Genomic DNA, 13,868 nt, shown 5'->3' with positions numbered 1-13,868 from the left:
CTTAACAAACGTCTCCCTCGGCAACATCAATTCTGGGCTCCATTGTGGTCATAAGTCAAGGACTATCTCTACTGTTCTTTGCGAGCCCTAATTCTGAAGAACAGCAATGCTTCCATTTGCCTTCCAGGTTGTTTTAGTTTCCCAAAACAAATGCAAACAACCTCCTCTTCCTTGTTAGACTTGAACCCTGGGCCCTATCTAACAAAACGAAATTCACCAGCATCTCATGCAAATCTCCAGCTCCATGGTGGCCGTAACTTGAGGACTACCATTGTAAGGCAACCACCATCCAATCTAAGGCATCAACTAGGCCTCTTGGCCTCAAAACCTTGCCAAGGCCCATCCACCACTCACACTGCTTCTCTTCTGCCCATTTCGGAGGTAGGGGCATCCATTTCCAACCTCAAAACATCCAAGATTTAGGCCAAGGAGCTAAAAAAAAAACAGGCCCAGGAAAGCTTCTGCACCCCCAGAGATCTATCTGGCTTCTTCACAAGCCTTAGAATGGATCTCTAGGGCAGCCTCTCTCCAAACCAGACAGGCCTTCCAGAAGAGGCTCAGCAATTCTGGCTATGAGGAAGGGGGGTGAAAATACGGATTTTTCTTCCCCTCCTCCATCTCTCCCGCTCTCGCGCAAACAGCAACCAGGAAGGGGGCGAGGCGGAGGGCGGCTTTCAGCAGGGAATTTAAGGCGTGTGTGTGTATGTGTGTGACGGTGATGACAATAAACCTGGCATCATGATCAGGCTGACCAGCCCACCGGCTTTTCTCTCTTCTGCAGCCGTTTTAACGACAATCCCTCCGCGCCCACCACCAACCCTCTTCTTCTCCTGCTCTCCAGCCCCCTCCCCAATTCCAACAACCCAGGGCTGCTTTCAAAGACCGTGGAAACCAAACCATCCAGAGGAAGAAAGGGGTGTGTGTGTGTGTGTGTGTTTGTGCCTGGATGGGGGAAGGGGGAGGAATCCTATCAGGAGAAAGAACCGGGAAACCCACCCACCCATCGTCCCCCCCTTCTCCGTTGCCAAATGATCCCATTTTAAAAGGGGGGGTTGTTAAATTCAGAGAGAAAGAATGGAAGGATGGATGGATGGAGGCGGGCTTCTCTTCTTTTGTGTGTATGCGTGTCTTTCTCGCCCTCCATCTATCCTCGCGTTGCCAACACAAAGGCTCCATCATCAAGAGGGCGAGCGGAAAGGCTAAACAGACAGCCAACCCTTTGCGCCAACGGGGAGGGAGGGAGGGAGGGAGGGGGGTGGGTGGGGAAGGGATGGGCCTGGCTTGGGGATGGGGGGGGGGAAGAGGAGAAAAGGCCCGTGTTCAGTTCTTCCCCAGGCCCAGGACCCCCTCCCCCCCTTTTTTTCCCTTCCAAGGCGCCCCATCCTCCCCCCCCCCACCCCATCCTTTCCTGTTTGGTACTCACCCGGGCCGGCCAATGCGGGTAGCCTTTCATTTTGGCGAAGACCAGATCCCCGGCTTTGTATTCACGGGGCCTGGGACGAGCCATCGGGTCCGAGTCCAGCTTTGCCCGCCCCGTCTCTGCGTCCGAGGCCACCCCCAGCACCGCTCCCAGGCCTTGCCCCCGATCCTCCGAGCCAAGGTTGAGGAGGGGGGGGAGAGAGAGAGGGAGAGATGGGGGGAAGGTAGAGAGAGAGAGAGAGAGAGAGAGAGATAGAGAGAGAGAGACAGGCCGGAGGGGGGAGGGTGGAAGATGCGAGCGAGCGTTTGCCTGCCCCTCCCTCTCCTCCCGCCACCGGGGGGGAGGAAGGCGAATCGGTTCCGGAGGGAAGGAAAGGCCTCGGGCGGAGCGGCGGTGGTGGCGGCGGCGGCAGGAGGAGGAGGAGGAAGAGGCGGCGGCGGTGATGGAAGAAGAAGAGGAGGAGGAGGAGGAGCAGCAGCAGCAGGGGAAGAAGAGGGGAGCTGAGAAAGAAAGAGAGAGGGATGGAAAGAAAGAGAGAGGGATGGAAAGAAAGAGAGAGGAAGAGATGGAAAGGAGAGAGAGAGAGAGAGAGAGAGAGAGGCTACGTCCGTATGTGTGTGTGTGTGTGTGTGTGTCAGTGAGTGAGTGAGTGAGAGCGAGCGAGGGTGCCTGCGTCCGCTTGTGTGTCTCTGTGTGTGTGTGTGTGTGTATACGTGTGTGTGCGCGCGTGCAAAAGGGGGAAAGCCAGGGCCCTGGGCTGGGCAACTAGCAGTCTGCCCCCCACTCACTCACCCACCTACCCAAAACGATGAAGCCGCTTTGAGGGGGGTCCCGGGCAAGGCAAGGAGTGGGAGGGGGCTGATGCAAAAGGAGCGGAGTATGTGTGTATGTGCGGGGGGGGGTGGAGGGGGGAGAGGAGGTTTCCAGGCGGGGATCCCCTCCCCCAGCCCTGGCTTGAGAACAAGGTTGCCCGAAGAAATGTCTCCGCCTGCGCTGCGCTGCGCTGCGCTTCTCTCTCCTACGAGGCTTCGCCCATCCTGGATCTCGCCGGTGCTGCAGCAAAGAGGGAGTGGGGGTCGGTGGGTGGGAGAGAGACGGGGGAAACCCCCTTCTCTTCCCGACGCTTTCTCGGCTACTACGCGGCAACCTTGGATGCCTTCTCCCTTCACCCGGCTCCTTCCTTTCTTCCCTTTTTTTTTCTTCCTTTTTTTCTTTTCTTTTTTGGAGAGGAGGAGTGGGGGCGCAGACCAACGGCTCCTCCTTTCCCCTTCCCGCTCTTTCCCGGGGACGCGAGATGGAGGGGTAAGGGGTGGGTGGGTTTCCACGCACACGGAAAGGCGCATCCGCAACCCCCGCCGGCCAGAAGGTCGTCCTTCTCCTCTCCACTGCGGGGCGCGCGGGGACGGACACCCCGGCGCGCCCCCGGCCGAGCGCGGAAGGCCCCTTTCTTCGCCCGTGGAGATGGGTGGCTGGGTGGTGGTGGTGGAGGAGAAGGACCGGCCGAGCGGGAAGAGAAAGGAGGAAAAGAATCGGTGTTCCGAAACACCGTTTTGTATTCGATGCCTTTTTTCTGCGGCCCGAAACGCCGCTGAGTTCCTGGCTGCGCAAAGCCAGAAGGGACAGAAAAGAGCGCGCTGGACGGCCGGGGGGGGGGGTCCCTTCCGAGGAGCTATAGAAATTGGGGGGGGGGGGCGCTTGTGAGCTGAGTGTGCAAAGGGAGTGTGCAAAAATCCAGGGGAAAAAACAAAAAAAAACCCGGCCAGCCAGCCGGTTACATTTTGTTGGGCTGATGAAGCTGAATTTGATCCAAAGCTAAAGCTAGATTTTTTTTAGCTGCTTGATCAAGAAAAGGGCCGAGTCTTGGATAAGAGTTTTTCCACGGGGGGAGGAAGGGGGGGAAGCGGTTTGCAGAAGGCAAGGAAGAAAAAAAGAAACACAAAAGCCGCGTTTGTTAATTGCATGGTGGTTGTTTTTATTGTGAGTATCTTTATGTATTTCCTCAATGGTTGGTAACTGTCTTTAGCGGCCCCGTCTTGTATCAACAAAAAAAAAAAAAGTGAGATCTGACATCCACCGATAAATAAAAAAATGGCAACTTTTGTCTTTGCAACTCTGCTTCCTGTTTGAAATGTGTTACATGCAATGAAATGTATGAATGCAGGTTTTTTAAAAGGCCCAAATTGTGCCTTCTGACAGCCTTCATCTCCCTAGAGATCTTGGACCCCTTTTTGCTTGCCCACTAGCCTTAAAATCTCAAGTCCAAAATGTTTTGGCCCGCCGCAGTGAAACATAATCAATTGATGAGATTTCCTTGTGACTGTGGTTTGGGTTTTGCAGAGGTGATTGTTAACCATTGATTGATAGTCTTCACCCTAAAAATCATTGGGCAGGAAAAAAAGCACAAAACAGCTAAAGTAAACAGATGTAACCTGTGTGTAATAGAATAGAATAGAATAGAATTTTTATTGGCCAAATGTGATTGGACACACAAGGAATTTGTCTTGGTGCATATGCTCTCAGTGTACATAAAATACATAAAATAAAAGATACGTTCATCAAGAATCATAAGGTACAACACTTAATGAAACTCATCAGGTAAAGGTTCCCTTTGTGCAAATGTGCTAGTTGTTCCTGACTCTAGGGGGCGGTGCTCATCTCCGTTTCAAAGCCGAAGAGCCAGCGCTGTCTGAAGACGTCTCTGTGGTCATGTGGCCAGCATGACTAAACGCCAAAGGCGCACGGAATGCAACCTTCCCACCAAAGGTGGTCCCTATTTTTCTACTTACATTTTTTACCTGCTTTCAAACTGCTAGGTTGGCAGAAGCTGGGACAAGTAACGGGAGCTCACCCCGTTACGCAGCACTAGGGATTCGAACCACTGAACTGCCAACCTTTCGATCAACAAGCTCAGCGTCTTAGCCACTGAGCCATTGTGTCCCTGTAAAACTCATCAGTCAGTGGGCAAAAAGCCAACGCAGTTCTAGGCTGCATTATCAGAGGGATAGAATCAAGATCAGTGTGAAGAGTTAGTACCACTTCATATTAACTTGGTAAGACCACACTTGGAATACTGCATCCAGTTTTGTCGCAATAATAAAGAAAAGATGTTGAGACTCTAGGGGTCCCCAACCTGTGGGCTGCAGCCCACTACTGAGCCCTGAGGGGTTTGCAGTCGGACCACAGGAAGGCTGGCGAGCATGTGCACGCACATCTTCACTTTGTGAGTAGTGGGCGCACATGCTCCATTTAAGGAAGTGGCAGGTGCGTGTGCCTGCTACTGGTGCAAATCGTGCACGCTTGCCGGCTGCTTGTATGGAACCATCATCCCCTCTCCCTCCATACCATGAGTCCATGTTGGAGAACTCTGCTCTAGAAAGAGTGCAGAGAAGAGCGATAAAGATGATTCTGTTGGAACTGGGTATCTCTAGTAAAAAGAAGGACTAGGGCAGGGGTGTTGTGGCCCCCCAGCGGCCTGTGCAGTTAGTAGCTGATTCTGACAGCAAGGAGGCTGGTGTGGTGCTGGGCCAGCAGCCTGTGCAGCTGGCGCTCGAGTCAGACAATGAGGAGGCTGGAGAAGATGTGGTGCCAGAGGCGGGGATTCAGCCAGGGCCTTCAGAACCTCCAGAAGCTCCCATAACCACTCTAACCACTGCACCACCTTGGCTTGAAGTGAAAAACATCAAAAGCCTTTTTCATCAGCCTTCCTCCGCTAAGAGCATTTTAGATACCTGGACCACTCCAGAGATACAGGTATTCCTCAATTTACGACCATTCATTTAGTGACTCTTCGAAGCTATGGGAATTCTAGGTTGCTTCAGTCCTTGATAAGTTTCCACCCATTGTTTATTGTCTTGCCTTCTGGTGCTTTGGAAAATAGATTGAACCCTCCCCTCTTCTCAATCAATGCTCAAGAAGGTTTTTCAAAATTCCCTTTAAGCATTAATTGAACCTAGAAGCATAATCGTAATAATTTCCTTTAAGAATTAATTGAACCTAGTTTATATTTTGTTTTCACGTAGTGGTGAGTGGATTCCAGCAGAGGTCTCTCTTGACCATCAAGTATATTCTATTGAGCAGCTGGAAAGGTAAAAATCTGCCTTCAATTCTTTACCAGCATGAAGTTGGCTTAAGCAATTTTCCAGCAAGGAATGTTAACCATTTGGACATAGCTGGACATGTGTAAGACAAAAGCTTCAGAAACATGGAAGAATGTTTAGAGTTTCCCTGGTCAGACCTGAGCTGACCAAAGAAATTTTCTTTTGAGCATCCATTTTTGGCACGGCCATCCAAAAGAAGGATGCAGATTAGAATAGAGGTATAACAGCTCTGTTTAGTAACAAATAAAGGAGAGTATTTGTAGCTCAGGGGGCTCCTTGGTGCTCTCTGAGCTTACTTGTTTTCTTTTCTTTCTTTTTTAAAAAAGTTTTTTTTAATTTATAATACAAATTAAAAACAATGGACATAATGTGACATCTCCAGTTTAAACATTTTCATCAATTTTTGTTGTATAATTAATACACTTCCTTGTCTCTATACATATTTACACTGCTTATCACATTTCAAATACGTATATTCTTTCATTCATATAGATTATTTCGATATCTAATTCAATCGTATCTATCATAACAAATTAGCATAAAAACTTCCAAGCATTTTACTCGTCAACGGTCCCATATCCCAGCATTTCTCCCCCTTTCCGGCCAATAATAAAATTTGTCCCAGATTTCATAATACTCTGATTCATTCTTATCTTTAAGTTCCAAGGTCAGTGTGTCCATTTCCACGCAAATTAATATTTTAGCTAACACTTCTGTGGGGGTCTCTTTGTTTTTTCCATTTTTGTGCAAAAGCCAATCTTGCTGCTGTTAAAATGTGTAATATTAGGTAAATTGTGTTCTTGTTGTATTTGCTCTTAATAATACCCAGTAGAAAGAATTCCAGTTTTGCTTCTATATTTTGCATTAGTATCTCCTCTATCCATTGTCTTATCTGGTGCCAGAATTTTTTGCCTTGCTTATTTTCTTGCAGACTTCATTACCCAAATGAGATAACACCATCAGTGCTAGTAAGGTGTGCAGTTTGCTGTCAGTTTATATTCTGGTGTCTTGCCTGTCTGTCTGTTTGTCCGTCCCCACTCACATAGACAGGCAATGACATATAAGCCAAGCATCAGTCCACATTCTCTTTGCATTGCTCTTCTCAGACATTCTAAATTCCCTAGAAATTCTTGTCTTCTGCTTGACATTTAATTCAATCCTAACTTTGTAGGCAGAAAAATAGAACACAATTTCTGTCCCCAATGCAATGTTGGAATGTAAAGAGTTTAAGCAACCCTTCCTTTACTGCACGGTACCCCTCCCTCCCCCATTTTTCATACCCTCCTCCTAAATTTTCAGCCAGCAACTGTCCCAAGGAAATGCCACTGACACAGATAAGGTGGAGCTGGGAGGCTGGAGAAGAAATGGCGTTCCTATTTAATCACGCAAGTTAACCTCAAGGATGAGCATGACAGCAAGCATAGTTCTACAGGCCAATACTTGAGCGAATAGTCACCGGGTGAATCTGGATTGCAAACATTCCCATGTAAATCCAAGCAGCCAACATATGTTGCAATGAATTAGGAGTGTCCTGTGTCATATATAAGCTAAAGAGGAATAGGACAAGAAAATCCCGCTGATGAGGTTACCTAAACTGGTAACGAAACGTTCAAAAACTAAACTGAAACAAGCATGGAGAGTAAACCATTGCCAAAATATAAAAGCCAATCTACAAATCTTTTCTATTATTTAAACAGATTAACCAATATGTTCTGTCTTTGATAACCAATTACATCTTCCTTTTCAATGGGGTACGTCAAGGTTGGGCAAGACAAGGCACGACAAGACATGGGACAGGTGATGTTATATTACATCCTGGTCCCCTTGTTTCATTGCCAAAGTAAATATTACTGACCCCCTGAATTATAGGGTAGTTATCTCTTTTTGGCAGGACTTCACTGGGAGGAATTTTTCAGCAGATGGAGCAAATTCTCCAACAGAACATTTTTATCTCTATGCTTTAGGATTTTTCTTTGATCTCAAAGCAGAAAACAGGGCACCTGTTCTCATTATGAATCAGTTGTGTTTTTCCCTTGAGTTTGGGAAACACCACTGAACGGACTTTTTAATTACTAGGGAGAACGGAGTTGTATAAAATAAATAACTTGAATAGTCACTCCTTGGAGGAAAGTAGTCATCCCTCCTTCCAAGCTGTTTTCATTTCATAAGATTAGGAGTGTTAATGCTTTTGTAACAAAAGCAGGCAAGAATTGCGTTTTAGTTGAGAAGGGGATGTCTACATATTCCAATTCATTTTCTTTTTCCAGATATCCATATTAGGATTCATGCATTGGTCTGAGCCATTATTCATGTATGGTTTATTTTAGCATGATGTTTGAATTTAGCCCAGGGGTGTCAAATTCAATTTCATTGAGGGCCACATGGGGCTGCGGTTGACCTCGGGGGAGCCAGGAGCCGGGTGGGCAGGGCCGACTGGGTGGGTGTGGCCAACTGGGTGGGCGTGGCCAGCTTGACACTACTCCCCAAACTATTGACATGTTTCCTCTTCATGTTGGGTAGACCAAGCCAAAGCTATGCTGGCCTGATCTTTCTTCTTCACACTGGTTAGACTGGGCCGAAGCCACAATGGCCCAATCTTTCCTGTTTGCATTGGGTAGACCAGGATGGCTCCGTGGGCTGGATCCAACCACAACACAGGGGGGATCAGGCCCATGGCCCTTGACTTTGGCACCCCTGATCTAGCCGCTGTAGTTTCTTAACTATTTTATGGCTCAGCAGTTTGTCTTAACCCAACCAATTGTGCTTTATTCAACAAAGCTATAGTTAAGTAAATGTAGAATGTAAGCTTACTCATAGGGTTCCCCCCCCCCACTCAGTGACTGAAGGCTGGCTGGTTGGAGTGAATTGGTGAACCATTTATCTACCTAACATAATAGTCTTCATCTTGATTTGGAGAAGAATGTGTTTTCCTAAAAGTTAGGTCTGAAGTTTGAGCCACTTTTGTCACAAGAGGCAGAGACTGGCCGCACTTCTTCATCTTCTAGTAATCTCCAGATGGTTTCTTCCATTGTCCTTGGAAGATGCTTCAGAAACTTCCATTACCTCAGAATATAGTTCCTGCTTGTTCATTAACTGGGGTTGGGTAGTTTGTTTTGAACCCAAAAAACCAATCTAAATGCTACTTAAACACCTAAAGATCTTACTAGCTATAAACCAAAGGATTGCCTCTTTCTATTCCATCTTACTTGGCTCAATAGATTAGGGATCTCCAAATTCAGGAACTTGTGGGCTTCAAATCCTAGAATTCCTTAGCAGCAATGATGGGATTCAGTCGGTTCAGGTGAACTGATAGTTAAATTGCTGGCTGGCTCCATCCCTCCCCACCCCGCCCCTTCCAGAAGTCCCCACATGCCCCATTTTGACTCCCAGGTAAATGCAGGGAGGCCTCCTAGGCCCAAAACGGGGCACAGGTCTGTATGGCAGGCCTCCCAGGATTCAGGGATGCCTCCTAGGCCCAAAATGGGCAGGAGGGGTGGCGCGGGTCCTCCACGGCCTGTTTTCGCTCCCAGGGGGATGCAGGAGGCAGAGTGCGGCCTGTGACACCCCCTGGCCATACCCACACAGCCAGTCATTAGGGCAGAGAACCGGTTGTTAAATTATTTGAATCCCACCACTGCTCAGCAGCATTATCAGAATTCTGGGAGTTGAAGTCTACAAGTTGACAAGTTTGGAGACTCCTGCTCTCGATACTAATTTGATAAGCCATTCTGTTCTTTCCCTCACTATCCAAGATGCAGAGGCCACCTATCAGAGAAAGGAGCTTCTTGAGGGTATCTCCCAGCATGTGGACTACTCTGCGGAACAACATTCATCCATGTCCCTCACTTCCATTTGCAACGTGGCTTGAGTGAGTCTGGCTAGGATCAACTGAGAGACAGTGTTATACATTTTTATTAACACATAAAAATTCTGGAGAAATACAAAACAGCATTACTTTGGCAGAATAGTAAGAAAACATAAGATGGGAGCAATACGACTTTCACTTACAACACCCATTTCTTTCACTGCATTTTAAAAAAAGATATTAAAATTTAAGTAAGCTCGTTTACAACAACATCAACAAGGGAAATTAATAAGGAGAGTTGAAATCAATGGAAAAAGATACGATGGGCTTGAATTCTATGTCTAGCTACTTTGACCTCAGTTGGATGGGGCACATATCGGTGCAATGTGATCATTAGAAGTTGCAACGTGGGAGTTGAGGTCCCAATCCTCTTTAGAGTATGTGATTCAGTAAGGCAGGAATAAAGGAGAACGTTTTACTTTTAATCACGAAACAACATGAGATGAGATTGTCCAAACTGTTTTTCAAACCGAAAGTCATACCCTAAAAAAAGGAATCCAACCTTGAAATGAATACCTATGTTTGTATACAACAAAACAAAATGTTTTAGTTATTCAGATTTATCCTGTTTCTACCTTTTTCTCTGGGTGATTTCTTTGTGATCCCATTTGTCCAACCATCAACCTAGGAGAACAATGCAGGTTGAACCTGTCCAACTTCTTTTCAGTGCTGTGGACAACCTCAAAACTATGCTTTGAGTATGTAGTTACACTCAACGTACACTGTTTCTTTAGCTGTGTTCACTAGTGCTGTTGTGTGGAGTATCTGCTAAAGCAACAGTATGCAGTATGATTATGTAGTTACACTCAACGTACATTGTTTCCTTAGATCTGTTCACTAGCGCTGTTATGTTGAGTATCTGCTAAAGCAACAGTATGAAGTATGAGTATGTAGTTACACTCAACATACAGTTTCCTTAGATCTGTTCACTAGTGCTGTTATGTTGAGTATCTGCTAAAGCAACAGTTCTCCAACAAAGGGTCACCCCAAATCCCCTTTTCACAGGTTGAGAATTGCCAACTTGTTTTGTGTGTGTGTGGTTTATCTTCCTCTTGACAATGAGCTTTGTTTCCCTGAGATTTTTTTTTTTTTTTGGTATGCCTGGTGCATGGTACAGCTACACCCTATTTACAGCACAAATGGTTTTACTTCATTTAGTCTGTGATGAAACATCTGTGCATAGCTTGGCATATTTAAACATAGGAATGGCATCAACCTGACCGTTGCCCGTTCTATTCAGACTGGTTTTACTACATCTGCACACCACTTTCTGGCAGTGCTGACAAAGTTTATGAAAAGGATTCTCATCAGTAACAGAGTTGGAAGGGACCTTGGAGGTCATCTAGTCCAACCCCCTGCTCACGAAGACCTGTACTAGAGATTCGAACTGCTGAACTTTCTGATCGGCAAGCTCAGTGTCTTAGCCACTGAGCCACCTAGTCAAGCTGATCATTTGAGCTTTCCTGAGTAACTTCTGAGACCTCCTTTTGCTCAGTTGCAGGAGAGAAGGCCTGAAATTCTAAAGAATCCACAGTATTCAGCATCTGCTCCTTTTTTAAAAAGATGTTATGTATAACAAAACCCGAGGGAATGGGGAAGAGACTTGCCAACTTTATTAACCCTGTTGCAAGTCACAACTCTTCCCTCGTGTCTTCTGCTCACCTGGCTTATTCACTCATTCCGTTCAACCTTCATGTCAATATCAATGCTGCTGCAACATTGGGATCTTCGAGTCTTGGATGAATTTCCACCCAAAACACACAAATCAGTCTTCGGATTTAAGCGTATTGGGTCCACACGATAAAGTAGGTGTGTCCAACCATGGCCACCTTAAGACTTATGGACTTCAACTCCCAGCATTTCCCAGCCAGAATAGAATAGAATAGAATAGAATAGAATAGAATAGAATAGAATAGAATAGAATAGAATAGAATAGAATAGAATAGAATAGAATAGAAAATATGGAATGGAACAGAACAGAACAGAATAGAAAATATGGAATAGAGTAGAGTAGAGTAGAGTAGAATAGAATAGAATAGAATAGAGTAGAGTAGAGTAGAGTAGAGTAGAATAGAATAGAATAGAATAGAATAGAATAGAATAGAATAGAATAGAATAGAATAGAATAGAATAGAATAGAATAGAAAATACGGAATGGAACGGAACAGAATAGAAAATATGGAATGGAATAGAATGGAATAGAAAATATGGAATAGAATAGAATAGAATAGAATAGAATAGAATAGAATAGAATAGAACAGAACAGAAAATATGGAATGGAATCGAATGGAACGGAACAGAATAGAAAATATGGAATGGAATGGAATGGAATGGAATGGAATGGAATGGAATGGAATAGAATAGAAAATATTGAATGGAACAGAACGGAACAGAACAGAACAAATTCTAAAGTTGCCAAGGTTGAACATCCCATTGTTCTCTCTTATCCAGTCTTCAAAATCTCATTTTGGAATCAGTGCACAAATCCAATTTGGTTTGAAGGAGTCAGTTTATAACTGACAATTTCTTTGGAAATTGCTCAGCTGCTGATATAAACGGTCCCCTCCCTTATGAATCTGGAGCCCCCACCCAATCTAACTGTTGATTAGACTTTTTTTTTTTAAAAAAATAAAGTTTAGACTCTAGCAACAGTAAACTGGGTCTGCAACCTTTACACGTCAGAGCAAGAATAATGCAACTGAGTGCAACTGGGTTTTATGGGATAGTACACACTGTCTGGCTTAGAATAAATTAATCACTGAGTATCCAAGATATATACCTTGCCCTGTTTATCTTATCTGTAATGTAAAAAAAAAACATTTTTGTTTAACTTAATATTATTCAGACATTACACAACATCGACAACAACAAATAACAGGTTTTCAAATGTAGCCAACTGGAAAAATCTGGGGAGGAGAGAGATCTCATGTCAAAGAAAGAAAGAAAGAAAAAGAATTGGAATGATTTTGGCATCATATGTACTCAATGTACCCTTGGCATCATGCTTGCTGAATACAATGGATCAACCCATGATATAAATATATATCATTCAAAGGTCTAGTGATTAAAAAAAAAAAATCTTTGAATTGCTTTCACTGCTCATCATTATTTCACCAAATGTATTTGCACGTGGCGTACACAACCACAGGAATGCAATCGCCTGACTGAAAATTAAATAGAACAAAAGTGTCCTTTCAGTAAAATGTAAGACCAATTCCAGTGTCGTTAAGTGCATAAGACATAACACCAAAGTGATATTATGCATAATGACCAGGATGCGGAATATTATTCATTTATACTAAATAATGTGCTAATACAAAACAGAACGTCATCAAAGTCAGTGGACGATTCTTATTAAAGTCGTAATAAAATATCGGTCTTCTGCCCAGCCCACCATTGTACATCAACACAGTAGAGAGATATCTATTCATATTAATAGATCCTCCCTCTTTCGCGTCGCTTCCTGCCGAATTCTGGAAAATGTCGAATGCAATTTTTTCCCCCAGGATTTAATTTTTCTCAACAAGGCAATAAAAAAAAGTGCAGTAAAAACTATACATTGCATTTCAAAATGTCCGACGTGTGGTTCAAAATGTTTGAATGCATCTCAGGTTTCGCTGGTCCTGTATATAATTCATGCGATCCTCTCAAAAGTCAATGGAGAGTCTTTCCAAAAAAAATCACACACACACAAAATTAGAACTTGCATTGTTTTCTAGGATTTGTTTCCTTGCAAAGAAAAATACGGGGTTGCTTGAAAGTAAGTTTCAAGAGACACCCAAGAACTGCTGAGTGGCTTTAGCATCTGGCAGTTCATAGGTCCATCTTGAAGCCAACTGTGTCCTTCAGATATAGAAGAAAACCTGTGGAATTGTCCTGTTTTCAAATGTGGTGAGAACAGTATACAAGCCATCGGGCAGAAGAGAACTCAACAATGGGTCTTCAAACAGAATTTCTACTGCCACCAAGGACTCCAGAATCAAACGCTGCAGTTTTTCTTAAATCTGCCACCTTTCTCTTCCCCAGGCATACAATAATAAATTATGGGGAAACCACCACATTAATTTAATACTGTCAAGTCAGCTCGTGGGAGGAGCTACACATTAAAACAAAGACAGGACTGGTGCCGAAAATGGCATCTGGGCGTCAAATGCAAAATATTGGTGTCACAAGCTGGACTTCGTTTTATAACAGACGAGAAGAGTGAAGAGGAAAAAAAAAAAACCTGACTCATTTTGTGGGCTAGCTTTGTAACTCGTTATATTATATTGGCGTCCACGTTTACAGTATGCAAAAAACGAACCCATTGGGGTGGGTGCATTGGAACGAGAATGGAATTGCACCTCGTGTTTCGAACAGGGTGTACGGAGAAGCAAGTGAAACCGTGCCTCTTTCTAACGCTTAACAACAACGAAGAAGAAAACGCTGAAATGATAAATAGAACACAACAACAGCAACTGAAATACTCTGAAATACTGAGCTATTA

General features: G+C 44.6%; 1 protein-coding gene across 2 annotated transcripts in view; it reads right to left on the bottom strand.

Moving 5' to 3' along the window:
* The window catches only part of HDGFL3 (HDGF like 3), a 45,391-nt gene extending 43,546 nt beyond the window's left edge, over window positions 1-1,845 (bottom strand). For both annotated transcript variants that reach the window (XM_070953421.1, XM_070953420.1), the window contains exon 1: window positions 1,424-1,845. In XM_070953421.1, the coding sequence (XP_070809522.1) occupies window positions 1,424-1,507 (84 nt within the window). In that variant the 5' untranslated portion in view covers window positions 1,508-1,845. The remainder of the gene's footprint in view (window positions 1-1,423) is intronic.
* Window positions 1,846-13,868: the final 12,023 nt, after the last annotated feature.

This window comes from Pituophis catenifer, unplaced genomic scaffold, assembly GCF_029215685.1.
Source record: "Pituophis catenifer annectens isolate HBS135680 unplaced genomic scaffold, rPitCat1.0.hap2 SCAF_14, whole genome shotgun sequence".
Classification (NCBI taxonomy): domain Eukaryota; kingdom Metazoa; phylum Chordata; class Lepidosauria; order Squamata; family Colubridae; genus Pituophis; species Pituophis catenifer.
This window is presented reverse-complemented; position numbering and strand designations above follow the sequence as displayed.